At 40.5% G+C, this 19,170-nt stretch overlaps 1 protein-coding gene across 1 annotated transcript; it reads right to left on the reverse strand.

Moving 5' to 3' along the window:
• Positions 1 to 2,070: 2,070 nt before the first annotated feature.
• On the reverse strand, positions 2,071 to 19,080 carry morn5 (MORN repeat containing 5). Its single transcript, XM_020458283.2, has 5 exons — positions 18,773 to 19,080; positions 18,460 to 18,607; positions 17,734 to 17,845; positions 16,938 to 17,063; positions 2,071 to 2,219 (listed from the first exon to the last, which is right to left on the reverse strand). Exons 1-5 carry the CDS (start codon positions 18,817 to 18,819, stop codon positions 2,140 to 2,142), a joined length of 513 nt encoding a protein of 170 aa, XP_020313872.1. The 5' UTR covers positions 18,820 to 19,080; the 3' UTR covers positions 2,071 to 2,139.
• Between the last annotated feature and the right edge of the window lie 90 nt (positions 19,081 to 19,170).

Here is a 19,170-nt window from a genome sequence, read left to right on the forward strand (position 1 = left end):
GAGTGGTTTCTGTCTGGCCACTCTACCATAAAGGCCTGATTGGTGGAGTGCTGCAGAGATGGTTGTCCTTCTGGAAGGTTCATCCATCTCCACAGAGGAACTCTGGAGCTCTGTCAGTGTGACCATTGGGTTCTTGGTCACCTCCCTGACCAAGGCCCTTTTCCCCCGGTTGCTCAGTTTGGCAGGGGGGCCAGCTCTAGGAAGAGTCTTGGTGGTTCCAAACTTTTTCCATTTAAGAACGATGGAGGCCACTGTGTTCTTGGGGACCTTCAATGCCGTAGAAATGTTTTGGTACCTTTCTCCAGATCTGTGCCTCAACACAACCCTGTCTCGGAGCTCTACGGACAATTCCTTCAACCTCATGGCTTGGTTTTTTCTCTGACATGCACTGTCAACTGTGGGACCTTATATAGACAGGTGTGTGCCTTTCCAAAGTGTCCAATCAATTGAATTTACCACAGGTGGACTCCAATCCAGTTGTAGAAACATCTCAAGGATGATCAATGGAAAGGATGCAGCGGAGCTCAATTTCAAGTGTCAAAGCAAAGAGTCTGAATACTTATGTAGATGTGTCAGTTCTGTTTTAATTTTTTTAACATTTGTCATTATGGGGTATAGTGAGTAGATTGAAGAGGGAAAAAAACGATTTCATCAATTTTAGAATTAGGCTGTAATGTAACAAAATGTGGAAAAAGCCAAGGGGTTTGAATACTTTCCGAAGGCACTGTAGGCCTCTGCAGGTCATTCTGGTGTGTGTGCATTTCCAGTCTCAAATAGCCGCCTGTCTCATTTAATAGCCAATAATCGGCACACGTTGTCAACATATAAACAGCTGTTTCAAATAAATGTTATTGTTCACGAGTTAACTTTATTGAGCACCATTGAGAGTGCTCAAAAGTAGATAAAGGACAATGGGTGTGTTATTATAATGTTTATACCGGTCACAATAAACAGTATGGTAGACTTCACAAAATTTTTCTGAGCAAAAGCTGTGTGCATTAAGGAAATAGACACCTGGCGGTTGTGTTCAGTGATTGAAAAGCAAATAAACGGCCGGGCTATTATTTGAAGTATTATGGTATGTCCGGTACGTACCTGGTTGTGTGTGTGCATACTTGCATGTCTCGGTGTGTCAATTTGTGTGTAAAAGTGTGTGTGCCCGGCGCTGGGCAGGAAGCAATCACAGGCCGATGGCTGAGCTGGCGGGTTCTTCATGGGTCAGTGTGCGCAGTAATGACTCATCTCCTCCCCTCTTCTTCTCCACCACTCTGCAGCTGATTCGTCCGGCAAGCCCAGCTGAGCGCCATCACAGACAGGAAGCCACTGTCAGGCTGCATCGTGAGATTGATCCTCTAACCTAGGTCCTGTTTCAAAGGGCAGCTTTAGCCGAGACAGACTAAAACGTCTCACTCGCAAATATACGCTTGTCTGCCTGGGCAAAAACACTACAGCACAACATTATAGTAGAAAATGCAATTACTGGATCCAAAGCCTTATAATGAGAAATATAGTAAGGCACCTAAATAGAAGCCTGACTGAAACAAAGCCTATCGGAAACAGTATATTGTGCTGATGGATATCTTGCATATATAAGAGGGAGTCATATTTCATGTTCATTTGCATCCATTAAGCTGCTGAGTCTTCGAGGACACTTGAGAGAACAATCTGACACTGATTACATTGGCCTGCACTGGTAGTACAGTCATTTCGGCACCATGCAGAGAGAGCAGAGCAGGGACATTTAAGGACAGAACATTACAAGTAAACAAAAGTGTTTACAAGTTATAAATCAAGGATTGGTGGGGGGGGGGGTTCTCTCACGCTGCATGAAAATGTTTGACTAAATGAGTATATTCTTCTAGCACGACTTCCTCCACATATTTCATTTCAGTAGCTCACATGTGCTTCACTGCGTTTATGTGCATCTGAAATAGACTTCCTTAATTTTGTTTTTATGTATCTGGTCAAATTAAACCTAATTAAAATAAAAACGAACATGTAGCATATTTCAGATTTCACAAAATATAATTCACAGGTAGGCCTGTATGCACCACAGTTGAACATTCCATAAATGAGCTGCCTTTTAATTGTTTTTCTCCGCTCAAGCCTGCAACTCAATGTCCAGTTCTGAAATGTGGCCTAGTTTTTCAGGTGATGTCCAACGATCTCGTCCCAGCTCTTCCGACAAGTGGACACAATCCACTCATGTTCATAGTCATCTGCAGGAAATAAGGTCAGAATAATAATAATAGGGTCAGAATAAGGCAACAACCTTTTAAAACTCTTTTTAAACAGTCAATTCCTCTAAGAACTACAAGTCTAGTATAAACAAATAACCTATTCTAATAGCCTAGTTCATAAAAAAAACATTTAAACATTTAATCAAGGGAGACGGGGGAAACGCCTCTGGACTGGAAGCAGCATATCATTGTCATTCAATTCGAGCTTCTGAAACGAACACATTCAACTTATAAGTCCCGTTCACATCTCCGTCAAATCAAGGTAACAATTAGGAGAAAATAACTTCTTAAATCACACACACCAAAGAAATGTACGAAATTTTTTTTTTACAAGGATGACTCGACTACCAAAACAACAGATAATATATTGGTTTTCATATCGTTAAAACTGAAATGAGGTAATCGTTGCAGATCACGGGGTAGCCTTAACTAGGAGGCTACAGCTTCTCTGTTGGGACTGAATCCGGGCGTCGCAGCTGCACACACTTGAGTGCTCACCCTGTGGAACAGTGTGCGCCGGGCCCATTGTTGGGAACAGGTCTGAAGCTCTCGCCTGATTGTGTGTAATTGCCTGCGATAGTCCTAACAGCCACTCCGTCGGCTCTCTCGCCACTCTACCTGGCTCACGCGTTCGGCAATTGAAATCACAGTTGCGCCCTGGCCCGGAGCCGCACCAGGCACCACAGCAGCTGCATACGAAACGAAGGCTATCCATCATTTTTTTTTTGTCGCGTTGTGTTGCCTCCCCTCTTTGCAACGGAGGTCACCGTCAAGAAGGACATCTCATCACTATTTTAAACCAATTAATACCTCTGCACCGGTTTCTGTTGGTGGCGAGGCCTTAGCACTGCAATTACCGTTTCCCTGAGCGCTTATGGTAATGAGATAGAATTCACACATTTTCATTTTTTTTGCTGTAATTTCCCCTCTTAGGATTGTGATCGCTTCACAGAGCGTTTAAGTCAATGCTAAATTGATACCTTAATACAATTCTATTTGAGGGCACAGGTGGCCACCATAGTTCGATGCAATCTGAAATAAATGGAAATTCAGAATCTAAACATTTAACACTTCATGTGTTTTTAAATTCTTTGCCTACTGTGGATTTCTTATTTAAACCTGCAATAAAGCCTTCTATAATGAATACTCGAAATAGTTTAGGGACTTTAATTTGCATATATTAATTATTGGGAAAATAATTTTGCCTACACACAAGTAAAAAATATATTTTAAAAAACCCAAATGGATAATACAAATATTATCCACCAGATCCAAATGATTTTAGCCTGCATGGTTGAATTGTTTTGTTCATTCGTCTACACATGACTGTCAAGTAACAAAAGAAAGAAAGATGAACTTGAAAAAACAAGTTTTACACTAAGGTGATGTCAGCATTAGTGGGACATTAGGTGTAGGCCTAGTGGGTACATTTGTGTTTTAGATACTGTACTATGGTAATATTGCAAAACACAAAAATGTGTATTGGGTTGTTGCTGAAAAAAATGGTTTGGTTAGGGTGAAATCATTGTTTTGTGTGTGTGGTCAGGTTTCCTAGATGGGGTGACCAGTTGAAACAGCACTGAGATATCAGCTGATGTAAGAAGGGCTTTATAAATACATGTGATTTGATGAACAACCCCCATAGATATGAATCCTTATGCTACAATGATAATGTTGTCATTCTGTCAATTATAAATCCACAATCTAGCTTTGTGTGTTAAAATGAATAGTTATTAGTAGTTCTTTCAAATATAATAACCATTCATGGAAACAGTTATATTTTATGAAAATTTGATTTATAGTACTTTTCAGCAGTAACAAATGCACCAAATTAAGCTTTCAATCCATTTACAAACATTTCCTACATTAGATATTCTAAAATACATTGAAATGTTGTTTTAGTTGTTCATAACAGCTCTGAATCGATTTTAGATGCTATATATAGCAAATAAGCAGCATAGGACAATGGTGGAAGGAATTAGAGGGACACAAGGCGAGGAAAGGAAAAGTTTGTCACAAAATGTTTAAAACAGAGTGTTATTTACAAGCTTCTACAAGGGCTTTTTGATGATGTGTCAAATGTATTACTAATGAAACAAATGGTGTCCCAGTTCATTTACTAAAGTGTCCCACTAACACACGCTTTTCAAATTTATTTTACCTTTATTTAACTAGGCAAGTCAGTTAAAGAACAAATTAATAGTGTTTCAATGATGGCCTAGGAACAATGGGCTTACTGCCTGTTCAGGGGCAGAACGACAGATTTGTACCTTGTCAGCTTGGGGATATGAACTTGCCACCTTTCGGTTACTAGTCCAACGCTCTAACCACTAGGCTACCTTGCCGCCCCGCTTTAGCAAAAGTATGGGTGTGATAGATGATCAAGTTGTTTCATCCCAAAAAATGTGAACAAGACCTTACTTGAAATAAACATTACTTGAGAGGGAGCAAACATAAAAACACCAGAAAGTGTCCCACTCATACATACTTCACCCTACATGTAGACTATATTGCATATTATAAACTGGGTGGTTTGAGTCCTGAATGCTGTTTGGTTGAAAACCGTGGTATATCAGACCATATACCACAGGTATTACCAAAAAAAAAACGTTTTACTATTCTAATTACATTGGTAAGCAGTTTATAATAGCAATAAGGCACCTCGAGGGTTTGTGGTATATGGCCAATATACCATGACTAATAACTGTATGCTTTGTGCCTAAGAACAGCCCTCAGCCATTGTATATTGACAATATACCACACCTCCTCAGGCCTTATTGCTTAATTCAATGTCAGTTGGCACATCATAAACATGACATTAATGCTACAAATATTTTCTTGTTGGTTGTCTTCCCATACTAATTCTGCCTTTCCCCCCCTGGCCCTGGTGGCGTCTATAACTGGATATAACTCGTTACCCAAACTCTCTCACAGAGAGGCTCACCCACGAGCAGCAATGTAAAAGGGAAACGATAATGGCTCCTTGTAAAAAGAGACGGTGTTTCCTGTCAACTAATGCAGCAGAAAGACTTAACAGTGGTAAATTAACGTAATGCCTGTCAGATCAGCTTGACCAATAGATCAGCCAACCAGCCAGGTTAGTTACTTAACGCCTGAATATAGTGTCATTATTCTGGGAGAGGTTATTTGTTGGAATGAAAATAATCTGAGTGGATTTACAATTGGAGAGGAGATAGTTTCAGGATTCAGTAAAGGACCCTGTGATATTACAGCAAACATGAACATTACTGATTGTATCTTCTGGAAAAAGCTTCAGCTTGATTGCGTTCCAAATGGCACGCTATTCTCTAGGCTACTTATAGTGCACTGCTTTTGACCAGAGCCATATGAGCCTTCGTCAAAACTGGGCACTTTATAGGGAAAAAGGTGCCATTTGGGATGCACATCTGGACTCACAATAGAGTGGCAGTAGCCTAGCCAGGGGTGTTTTACTTGGCAGTGGGATACAGGGCTTTGCAGACCTTTGGGGGGGTGGGGGGGCAGGTGCAATGATAATAAAAGCTAAAAAACAAGGGCAGCACCCACTCGCCACCACCCTCAAAAAGAGCAAACAATTGAATTACATTTCATAATTCATAACTTGAAATTCAAAACATACCAACTTCCTCTGTAGCCAACATTTCAACATTTATAGGCCTATTTATGTTCCGCAACAACAACACAAGTCAATAAGTATTCAATCCCTTTGATTTGCAAGCCTAAATAAGTTCAGGAGTAAACATTTGCTTAACAAGTCACATAATAAGTTGCATGGTCTCACTCTCTGTGCAATAATAGTGTTTAACATGATTTTTAATTGACTGCCTCATCTCTGTACCTCACACATACAATTATCCCTCAGTCGAGCAGTTAATTTCAAACACAGATTCAACCACAAAGACCAGGGAGGTTTTCCAATGCTTTCGCAAAGAAGGGCACCTATTGGAAGATGGGCGTCCTTCTTAACTCAGTTAACGGAGAGAAAGGAAACCGCTCAGCGATTTCACCATGAGGCCAATGGTGACTTTAAAACAGTTACAGATTTTAATGGCTATGATAGGAGAAACTTGAGGATGGATCAACAACATTGTAGTTACTCCACAATACTAACCTAATTGACAGAGTGAAAAGGAAGCTTGTACAGAATGCCAAATATTCCAAAACACGCATCCTGTTTGCAACACGGCACTAAAGTAATACTGCAAAAAATGTGGCAAAGCAATTCACTTTTTGTCCAATACAACACATTACTGAGTACCAATCTCCAAATGTTCAAGCATAGTGGTGTCTCCATCATGTTATGTGTATGCTTTTAATCATTAAGGACTGGGGAGTTTTTCAGGATAAAAAAAATAAACAGAATGGAGCTAATAAGCACAGGAAAATCCTAGAGGAAAACATGGTTCAGTCTGCTTTCCACCAGACACTGGGAGATTAACTCACCTTTCAGCAGGACAATAACCTAAAACCCGAAGGCCATATCTACAGTGAATTTTCCTGAGTGGCCGAGTCACAGTTTTGACTTAAATCTACTTGAAAATCTAGGGAAACACCTGAAAATGGTTGTCTAGCAATGATCAACAAACAATTTGACAGAGCTTGAAGAATTTAGAAAATTATGAATGGGAAAATGTTGCACAATCCAGGTATTGAAAGCTCTTAGAGACTTACCCAGAAAGACTCACAGCTGTAATCGCTACCAATGATGCTTCTACAAAGTATTGAATACTAATGTAAATACATTTGCAAAAATGTATAAAAAACATGTTTTCACATTGTCATTATGGGGTATTGTGTGTAGATGGGTGAGAGAAAAATATATATTTTAAACTCCCTATGGTCGATGTCCACTGCCCCGCGGAAAACGAATCAGCCAGGGTGAAACATATCAACAATGAAAATCCAACAGAAACAAAAGATAGCGAAGAATTCGGTGCTGATAGGACTGTGCAGAGATGTAGTGTGTATCAGCTCAATCTGCTCCCGTTTTCCACTATCGACTCTGTTCAGTTTGTAGCGTATATTCTGTTATACAATGGATCATGTACTTAATGTGTCTCTGGCATCAAAAAGCTGTTTAAATAGGCTATTCATGGGAGGTCTGGTGGAGCTGGAGAAATGAGAGCAACTCAGCTCACAATTCTAGGGAAAGAGAAAGGGAAAGTTTCTTCTGGACAGGGCCTAACTATACTGGCCCAATAAGCACTTGTCCTAAAGATATCCCTTATTGGTACAGTGGTTAGGGTTAGGTGTCCTGGGTTTAAGACCCGCTATGGTAATCACCCTAAATATTATTAGACAACTATACATTAGACAACTTTACAGAAAGCTCTTATATCACTCAAATAAGTCAATCAAATCAATGATTAGAACAGCCAGACTAAACAATAACTGACATGGAGGCGTAGAGCGAAGATCGGAGTACTGTAGGAAAGTTCAAATCCCAGGTGAGGACATAATACCAGTATAAATGAACATTCACAATCTAATCATCTATGTCAAATAGTTGAAAACACTATGTTAAATGCACTGTGTGTGTGTGTATCCCTAACCTTGCCAACAGACAAAGAGCTATGAATGGATGTGGTTTATTGGTTTATCATCAGCTCTACAAAAGTAAAAAGGTGTGATGTGTAAATCAACTTTTTTTGGGGGGGGGGGGGGGGGGGGGACATTTCTTTGGGACCATCAGGTGACATCCTGACAACTTATACACAGAATGTTCCTGCAACGTTCCCATGAAACATGTCTAGAACATTGATATCTTATATTCTGAGAACATGGCAACCATGTTGTGTATGTTTGGTGGGACCCTGATGGAATAATAGAACATTAATATCCTATGTTCTGAGTATGTTTGGTGGGACCCTGATGGAATAATAGAACATTAATATCCTATGTTCTGAGTATGTTTGGTGGGACCCTGATGGAATAATAGAACATTAATATCCTATGTTCTGAGTATGTTTGGTGGGACCCTGATGGAATAATAGAACATTAATATCCTATGTTCTGAGTATGTTTGGTGGGACCCTGATGGAATAATAGAACATTAATATCCTATGTTCTGAGTATGTTTGGTGGGACGTTGATGGAATAATAGAACATTAATATCCTATGTTCTGAGTATGTTTGGTGGGACCCTGATGGAATAATAGAACATTAATATCCTATGTTCTGAGTATGTTTGGTGGGACCCTGATGGAATAATAGAACATTAATATCCTATGTTCTGAGTATGTTTGGTGGGACGTTGATGGAATAATAGAACATTAATATCCTATGTTCTGAGTATGTTTGGTGGGACCCTGATGGAATAATAGAACATTAATATCCTATGTTCTGAGTATGTTTGGTGGGACCCTGATGGAATAATAGAACATTAATATCCTATGTTCTGAGTATGTTTGGTGGGACCCTGATGGAATAATAGAACATTAATATCCTATGTTCTGAGTATGTTTGGTGGGACCCTGATGGAATAATAGAACATTAATATCCTATGTTCTGAGTATGTTTGGTGGGACGTTGATGGAATAATAGAACATTAATATCCTATGTTCTGAGTATGTTTGGTGGGACCCTGATGGAATAATAGAACATTAATATCCTATGTTCTGAGTATGTTTGGTGGGACCCTGATGGAATAATAGAACATTAATATCCTATGTTCTGAGTATGTTTGGTGGGACCCTGATGGAATAATAGAACATTAATATCCTATGTTCTGAGTATGTTTGGTGGGACGTTGATGGAATAATAGAACATTAATATCCTATGTTCTGAGTATGTTTGGTGGGACCCTGATGGAATAATAGAACATTAATATCCTATGTTCTGAGTATGTTTGGTGGGACGTTGATGGAATAATAGAACATTAATATCCTATGTTCTGAGTATGTTTGGTGGGACGTTGATGGAATAATAGAACATTAATATCCTATGTTCTGAGTATGTTTGGTGGGACGTTGATGGCATATTCTCCTAACCCTCCGAAAAGGAAACACATACATTTTCTTGCAACGTCCCCATTTCTTATGTTCTGAGAACATGGTAACTACGTTCTGGGCGAGTTCAATTTAACAGCACATTGCATCTCTATGGGCTAAACTGTTTAGGATAAATGACCAGTCCCATATAGTCTTCCACACCATTCATTTTTGCTTGTTTTTTTCTCCTCTTATTCCTATGTTTAAGATCATTTAGAGCATATTGCTCATAATAATAATAATGAGGATATTTCATTGTTTACGCTTGCATTTCTGTTCCTATATTTAGCCGACTCCCCCCCCCCCCCCCCCATCATTACCCACCCTAATTCATGACGTCTGCATACTTACATTTAAAAGTCTGAAGGGGTAAATGGTTAATCATTTTATGTTTTACTTTATATATTTTTCTCAATACCTTAAGACCATAAAACAAATATGCTGCTTTTGAAATTCCATAGATCAGGCTCCCACTCACCACTATGCTTCAACCCTGTTATTATAGTGCAGGAACTGGGTGGGAGGTGGGGTTCTGGGTGGGAAACGACCAATGGGTGGGTTTCCCTGTGGGTCCTGCTTTTTGTTTCACATCCATGGGCTTTATAGCAAAGATAATAATGACATCATTGAAGTGAAACTGACAGCATTTTAGCAACGTGAAATCGTATTTATATCTGTTCATATATACCTCCAGGAAGAAGGTCATTTTTTTTCACGTTTTCATAAATTCTTAGAATGTTTGGGAATTACGTATACTAAGGCATTTGTGAAAATTCTATAGCAATATAGAGTGGGAAACCGCCCGTGCATTTGGACAGTTAATAGACACTGCAGTAAATAAAACATCTGCCTCATCCAGAAACAGAGTCTATGCAGACCGGTGCACCATAGCCAATCAGAGCTACAATAAGCCTTGACACAAATAACCCATTTGCTACAAGGGCCTGCCATCATTCAATTTGAACTGGACTGTGTGTTTACAGGCAGTTGCAACAGCGCGACTTGGATCATTAAAACGCATTCGCCAAAACATACACCTGAATGGATTTCTGCAAATATGTCAATACCATGGGAGTCCTCTTACATTTGGGAACTTTACAGTCCTATTGCTCAAACAACCATGAAAATGTAGGCTTTCTTTCCCTCAATTAAGCAAATCAACAACAAGATCAACAACTAATTCTACCCAGAGCAACATGAGCTAAAATATAATGAAGGAACATTAGATAAACCCTCTCAAACCTTTTCAGCTGGATGGCTGGCAAAATTGCACTGATAAACCATGGGGAATTGTAGCCGACATGTCCTTCTGTCGTTTACCTGCCTGGCTAACGTTGGCTAGCTTGCTAGCTACTTCCAGACACAAATGAGAGAACACCTCACTCTAATAATTTTACTCGCCCTAGCAGAGCTGGTTAGCTAGGCTGTTCACATGTTATCTAGAGTGTTCGTAACTTAACTATTGTTTTGCCTACGTTTACTGACACCAGTCATATTCAGCGGGTGTTGCGTAAATTCAACAGTTATTCTGCGCTCTGGCACACTCAGACGAGAGTGCTCTGAAATTGGAGTAGATAGCCAGAGTGAATTTGCGAACTCAAGAGATATGCTAACTGGATAACAGTCGTTCAAGTTCTCGTTCAAGCTAACCAAATGACACATGCATCTCTAGATGTGTATAGCCACCGAAAAACTATATGAGGGGAAAAAGTCAGTCACTCACCAATGAATGACATGACATCCTCCTAGCAGCTAACGTTAGCTATCTAGCTAACCTTAGGCTCCGTGTTTTTAGCTTGCTACATAAATAGATACGCTAGCCTATTAGCTATGTTATGACTGACTTGTGATCATTACCATTGGTAGTTTGATTGTATTGTGATGAAACAGACAGGGAGCAGGTCTCGAACCCTCGACCTTCTAGCCCGAGGTCCGGCGCGCTATCCACTGTGCCGCAAAAGCATACTCGTACGGCAGGGTCGATTTCCGCGCTTATAAACCCAGGGTCGTTACGCTACTCCCTCCTTTCAAAGAGCGCGTCCTCGCGCTAGCTTGCGACTCTACGTCTTACAGGAACGCGCTCACCGGCCAAGCACACGCACTGTCGTGGATGCGAGGTCCGATCACTTCTGACACCAATGCCCGGTGAGCGCGTTCCTGTAAGACGTAGATTCGCTAGCGCGAGGATGCGCTCTTTGAAAAGGAGGGAGTAGTGTAACGACCCTGGGTTTATAAGCGCGTAATCAACTCTGCCGCACGAGCATGCTTTTGCGGCACAGTCGATAGCGCGCAGGACTTCGGGCTAGGAGGTCGAGGGTTCGAGACCTGCTCTTTGCCGTTTCATTACACTAAGTATAAAGGTGGCCTGTCAGAAACTACAACCTCACAGTTCAGGCTGGATCTGATTTATCTCTAGAGAAACTGTGATGTGCGCATTGAGCTCACAGGGGGAAGAAATTAGGGAAATGGAATTCAAATAACTGAACCGACTTTGGTCAATTAGTTGTTAAAAAAAACAGAACATTATAGAAGTTTAGGTTAATCGCTCAGCACTAATACTGATACATAAGAAACTCAAATTTACCATCTGGATTAATGGGGAATACCAAAAAGGCTAAATCACTTTCCTTAAATGTATCCATAATGGAAAGAAAATTGCCTTTATGCTGTATGCTCCAAATTCATATGACCCTGTTTTTTGTATTCGATGAACAGCATATTGTTAGAATTAACTGAATGCCATCTGGTTATTGGGACAGACAGTAACACCATTTTGGACATGCTGGACAAATCTAACAAAACCAACTACAATTCACACGCAACCAAGGTTTTCCAGCATACAGACTCGTAGAGGCCTACAGTGCCTTCGGAAAGTATTCATTTTGTTACATTACAGCCTTATTCTAAAATGGATTAAATAGTTTTTCCCCCTCATCAATCTACACACAATACACCATAATGACAAAGTAAAAACAGGCTTTATTTATTTTTTGTAAATGCATAAAAAATAAAACAAATATCAGCAAGTATTCAGACCCTTTATTCAGTACTTTGCTGAAGCACCTTTGGCACCGTTTACAGCCTAGAGTTTTCTTGGGTATGACTCTACAAGCTTAGCACACCTGTATTTGGGGAGTTTCTCCCATTGTTCTCTGCAGATCCTCTCAAGCTCTGTCAGGTTGGATGGGGAGTGTAGCTGCACAACTATTTTCAGGTCTCTCCAGAGATGTTTGATCGGGTTCAAGTTCGGGCTATGGCTGGGCCCCTCAAAGACATTCAGAGACTTGTCTCAAAGCCACTCTTGCGTTGTCTTGGCTTTAAGCTGTATTTCCAGGCTCTAGCATTTTGCCCCATCCTAATATTGGTTTAGATTCTTCTGCCCCATGGCTGAGTATCAAGAGAAATATAGTGTATCCTATTGCCCTGGAAGAGGTGGTCTTCAGTGATATATCCCTTAATATTTCCCTTCAGTGATATATCCCTTAATATTTCCCTTCAGTGATATATCCCTTAATATTTCCCTTCAGTGATATATCCCTTAATATTTCCCTTCAGTGATATATCCCTTAATATTTCCCTTCAGTGATATATCCCTTAATATTTCCCTTCAGTGATATATCCCTTAATATTTCCCTTCAGTGATATATCCCTTAATATTTCCCTTCAGTGATATGCCCATACTCCAATATTTCATAATAATGCCTTTGGAACCCCCCAATCGTCCAAATATGGAATCCGTACCCTTACCAATATCATGGACAGTAATGGTTTGAGAACATTCCAAGAATCCGTACCCTTACCAATATCATGGACAGTAATGGTTTGAGAACATTCCAAGAATCCGTACCCTTACCAATATCATGGACAGTAATGGTTTGAGAACATTCCAAGAATCCGTACCCTTACCAATATCATGGACAGTAATGGTTTGAGAACATTCCAAGAATCCGTACCCTTACCAATATCATGGACAGTAATGGTTTGAGAACATTCCAAGAATCCGTACCCTTACCAATATCATGGACAGTAATGGTTTGAGAACATTCCAAGATTTGAAATACACATTAACGTCCAAATATGGAATCCGTACCCTTACCAATATCATGGACAGTAATGGTTTGAGAACATTCCAAGATTTGAAATACACATTAACGGGCAACTCTTATTTTCTATATTTAGAACTTAGGTCAGCAATGCTGGCCTATGGAGTCCCTTGGGAAACCCAACTACCAAAACATCCATTGATGGGATTTATAAATAAATTACATGGGCTCCCGAAAGGACTGATCTCTACAATATCTAAACATAATATCTGAGCTAGCCATTAAAGAAGTATGGTCTACAGATCTAATTTAATCTGTTCCATGCTTTAACTGGATCAGAAATATAACCCTGGCATCCCGTAATCCGAACCATCAATTTATACATTTCAAGTTTGTTCACAGTCTGTATTTAACACCCAGGAATATGTTTTATGATGAAATTGTCCCCAACTCCCAACTGTTCACTGAGTCACCTAAACATGTAAGCATATTCCTTCATATGATGTGGGAGTGCCCTGTAGTTAAATGCTTCTGGGGCAAAGTTATGAAATACATTGTAAAGTGCATAGCGGGGTGGGAAGCATGGTTTCTGGATGGGGAGAGGGAGGAAGTGGGCGGGTGGATGAGTGGGGACTGAGGTGGTGAATGGGTCAGGGTTATCTTTATATGCATTTATTCCATTTTCTAACCACCCTCTGAAAAATAAAAATGACAAAACTAAATTAAAAGGTGGTGGGGCATTGAGATCGCCTTAGACCAAAGGGAGAGTGTCCCCTACTGGCCCTCCAACAGTATCTGATCTCCCATCCAGAGACTGACCAGGACCAACAGCAGTGGTATGCTGCTGGCATTAAGGGAATGGTCTCTTTGAAATATTCCTTGCAGCAGAGTTACATTATTATGAAAACGTTAGTTAATGACCTAATGAAACTCTTTAGGGAAAATGTTCTAAAGTTGCGGGAACGTTTGTTGTTAGCTGGGATGTCAGTCGATCACTGCCTGCCTGCCTGCCTGCCTGCCACCTCGGCTCTGTGCGGTTTGCTCCATGCAAGACGCTCTGTGAAGTTCCTAAACCTCGTTCATACACAAGGCTCTCCTAGCCAGTGTTATTACACATGATCAAGATAATGATGAGGGCTTGGCTTTGGCAACAGCAGTCTTCAGATTACAAAGCCTCCAGTGTCCTACACTTCCCCTTGAAATGCCCATATGGCCTCATAGAATTAGAAGCACTCATTCGAATTCTAACTATGAAAGGTGTTCCAATTGGTTTCAGAAAAATAACCTTTCATCTGCAAAAGTCTCAAGATTTCTTTCGATTTCTATATATCTGTGATTCCTAGGTTGTTTATTTTTGGAGACAGAGCAGTGCTGGGGTGTGTTTGTGTTTGTGTGTGTGTGTGTGTGTGTGTGTGTGTGTGTGTGTGTGTTGCCAGGACAGGGGAGAGTAGTGCAGGGTAAAGAGGAGGATACAACAACACAGTCGATTATACCTGGGAGGCAGCCAACAGTGGGCTCCATGTGGCGTTGGTTGACAGTCAGGCGGACGGGGACACTCCTTTCTTCCACCCGCACCACCACTCCACTCCCCGGACTGGACCGACCTGAGAGATTCTGGGTCACATCCAGATGATCTGTCTCGCCCCGCCCCTCCTACGCTGCTGCTGTGAAGACTCAGAGATTCCTCCTCAGGGCTTCCTCCCATCTGCTTTTGTACTTCTTCTCAGGTCTTGGCCCAAAGCCTGGGCATTTCCCTGACTCTTCCTTCCCGGCCCAGCAGCAGCTCTCTGGGCTGAGGGCCCTGCTCCGCTCCCCCGTCCCCCTGCCCTTTTACCCCTGCCTCTTATCTTTCCCTTCTGTTCTTGATTGTGTCCCAAATATCACCCAATTCCCTATATAGTGCACAAAGTGGTGCACTATATAGGAAAGAGGGTGCCATTTGGCACACAACCCTTCTTCTGTCCTGTACCACAGCTGTGAGTGCACTCTTTCCTCTCCTCCTCCAAACACGTCGTCCCCACAGGGAGAGCAGTTCCTCTGGATGTACAGTAAGTGCAGGGACCCTCTGCTCTCCTCCTTCCTGGATGGAAGCCATTGGCAATAAATTCTGTCTTCACACCCATTTTGACAAATGTACCTTCAACCTCTCAGAGATGAAAATAAATCCAGAGGACACAGAGTGTTTTCCTTGTCACGTCATATGGGCCCGAAGCCCAATGATCCCACTCGTACACAGTTCCTCTTACACAAACACTGGATGTTTCCATTTAAAAAAACATATGAAGATTACATTTTTAATTATGCACTATGGAAGTATCTGGATAAGGGGCCAATAATCCATCAAGGAGATGATAATGGATCTGAGAGATTTATAATGTTGAGTTTGAAATCACAAATCAGTGCAAAATGAATTAAATATGTCCTGTGCAAAATCACAGAACAAACAGCAGACAGACCCAATTAATCTGAATCAGACTATTGGAACAACAGTATTGTTTTTAAAGCTCCTCCTATTTTTCTCCTCAACTCTACATTTCTTTCCCTCCGTTTCATTGATCAATACCAGAACTGTTATGAAGGACCCAAAGCGAGGAAAATCGGGAACATAATTCTTATTACATATAGTATGTTCAAGACATCTGTTCAGGATGTGCATCTCTTCGTCTGTTTTTGTCTATACACATGAATTAGATTTCCATGCTCCGGATCACACAGTGATTAATATGCGGATTCTTATATGTATGATGTTTGGCTGGGACACTAGTAAATCATAGGCCGCTGTCTGCCTGTCAGCGATCATCCAAATATACACACTTTGTTTGTGGTGTGCTAAAAAAATCATAAATATAAATGTTCAAATCATAATTTGTTTTTCAGTTCTTGTATGTGTGTGTGTGTGTGTGTGTGTATGTATAGGCCAGGCTACACTCACTGTTTCCAAAGAATGCTGCCTTGGCTGCAACCTATGCCAAAAGATAACATACAGTATGCCTATTATTTCACAGGACATCACAGCTGGGCAGTCTCCCATAAAGCACCATACATCCCATTCACAGAGATACGACTAGATCCATAACCATTCCTAAACCATGACATTGTCTGGTGATGCAAAACTACGAAAAACTGGCACGGGTATTGGAATTGTGATCGGAAAACCTGACATACCTCATTGCCTTCAAATCAAAGATCCCACATTTGGGCACTCAAATGGTTGGAAAAAAATGTGTTTTACATTTTCCCTTTGAAAACAAAACTAAAATGACTGCAGTGGAGAAGCAAGCTTGGCTGAGAGGACCAGCAGAGGATGAGTTATAGAGTAATAAGGCTGCCTCAGCAAAGTATCTGACTAAAATAATCTACTATATTAGAGAATCTGAGTAATCCACCTGTATAGTATTCTTTCAGTTTAGTATGAAATGTTTCCCCGGTGGCCGACGCTTACTCATGGGTTAATATCTACCCTGAACATTATGATAAAGGAATACATTTTACTTTGAAAGGCCCAACAATTAGATAAGAAAGACATATGTCAAAGTCAAATTGTAATGGAGACATGGTGGCACACTGAGCTCTAAAGAGCTGGAGGTTAGAAACATATGTGATACAAGACGCCAGGATCTGTTCTCACAAAAACCTTGAAGTGAGCTCCAACAGTCTCCACTCACCTGCATTTCTGAGAAAGTGATGCTCATAGTCAGTGATGACCCTGGCGTTGGGGTCATAGAATCCATCCCCACAGTCATAGCAGCCATTGGGGATGACACGCAATGAGTCTGTCAGCTGAGGCTCCCCTGCCAGGTCAGATAGAGAGAGAGTAAGTGACTGGTTATATGTATTGAGACAAACAACAACAAAATAAGTGACATAATTTAAGAAAGACAGACAGATTGTGGTAAAAACCCATTGAGATAATATATTATATTCCATTGCTATGGTATAGAGACTAAATAGATGATTACCCTAATTCTTTAAATAAAGTTGCACTATGCAGAAATCGCTCCGCCATTTCCTGGTTGCTAAAACTCTAATAGCTCCCCTAATTTCAGTTCATGTGACAAAATAAGCTGGTGTGGAGAATCATTGTACCATCTAAACAGCTGTGAAATATATTTTCGATAACCAAAATTATTTGTTGTTTCAGCTGTTTGAAGCTGGTGTACAAAACCGAAAGTAAGACGCAAAAACAAAACTTAAGAATGGGAAGTATAGAAATGGCGCACAAAGAACATATCTACTGTTTCTTAGACTTTCAAATATAATGATATATCTATAACTCACATTTCTATGAGAGTTTGGTCAGGTCGCCCCAAAACATTACATATTGCCACTGTAAGGATTTGAGGATTTAGTCTGTTTATATTAAAGATGAACTGGCACTGTTTTAGCACTATGAAATCTTATTAAAATCTGTTCATATACACCCTCTGGAAGATTTTCACAGAAAAATAAGCTAAAGTTTACCTGCAGGTTTGAGTCCATTGCACCTCTCAGTGTAGAACTGTCTGTCATAGCCATCACAAAACTCCCAGTCCTTCTCTTGGTACTCCAGTCCATCAGAGAAAGTATACTTTCCCTGTGGATTAAACACTTTGTAGTTTCAGTGATTTAAACACTGTAGTACCCTGCATCAAACTGTTTATATTCAGTCAGAAACTTGCATCTAATGGCAAAACAGGGATATTAGGCAAAAAAGAGACAAACTTGTGTTTGGATTGGGGAATTACATTTTACCACAACATAGGCCTATGTCAATATGGTTGAATTGTCTTTTAATCATGCATCATTTGTTAAGAGATCTAGGCTATGTTCCATATCCTGTGGAGTTTTTACCATGAACAAAGGGTCTGCGCTGGCTCGGAGTAAGGTGTGTTTGGTCATGGGCTTGCTTGCTTGCTAGATCATGTCTAATGGAGCGTAGTAATCATGATAATAATCGAACTGGCTACTATTATGGCTGAGATACGCATGAATGAACGGTTGACCAAAAAGGAATGTATTTCCTGTGTGGAGCATGCAGAGAGCACATGTAGGGGGAGAGGTATAGCAACGTAATAATTGCGACAATTAATGTATATCATTGCTAAAGGGGACCAGATGTAATGTCCACTATAACCAATGTGAAACACGCACATAGACCTACACACGTATGAAGCCCCCCCCCCCGCCCCCACACAGTATGCTACACACCTGTTTGGATATTCCTTTCTCCCAAGTTCCTTCATATATGCTTCCGTTTGGGAAATGGAGTACACCTTTTCCATGGAACATGTCATTCTTCATCTCCCCAACATATCTGGTCTCTGTGGGGAATTTATACTCTCCTTCTCCCTCCATCCTGAAGAACAGAGAAAATGACATATCTAATTCACCAGTGGTGAGATGAGAACAATGAACTTCAACTTGTGCAAGAACTGGTGCAAGCTAGCTAGCTTCCCAACATTACAATTTTGACACAGACCAGTTTGCTAAATTTCTATGACAAAAATAGGGATTCATTTACCTGCCATTCTTGAAGCCTCCAGTGTAACTGCTACCTGTGAACTCCATATTTGTTATTTTATTAAAAGCTACATAGAACAACTAACTAGCTAATAGCTGTCTGGTTTCTGTGGGCGTCACTAGTTAAAGTCATAAACCCCGCATATTTATACAATTTCTCTTATTAATATGTGATTTTTAAACCTAACCGCTGACCTTAATTTAAGACCAAAAAGCACATTTTCTTTTCCTTCACTTTTACGATTTGACCAATTTTTATTTTGTGGCTGTGCTATCTAGTGGGAACCAATTTCTGCAACTAGGCCTGCAGGGTGTTTGTTTGACCACGTCTCCGTGGAAACGGTGAAGCTAGGGTTGTGTCTTTTTGACAATTTCACCATTTGCATTAAGTTTATTATG

This window comes from Oncorhynchus kisutch, linkage group LG23, assembly GCF_002021735.2.
Source record: "Oncorhynchus kisutch isolate 150728-3 linkage group LG23, Okis_V2, whole genome shotgun sequence".
NCBI lineage: Eukaryota > Metazoa > Chordata > Actinopteri > Salmoniformes > Salmonidae > Oncorhynchus > Oncorhynchus kisutch.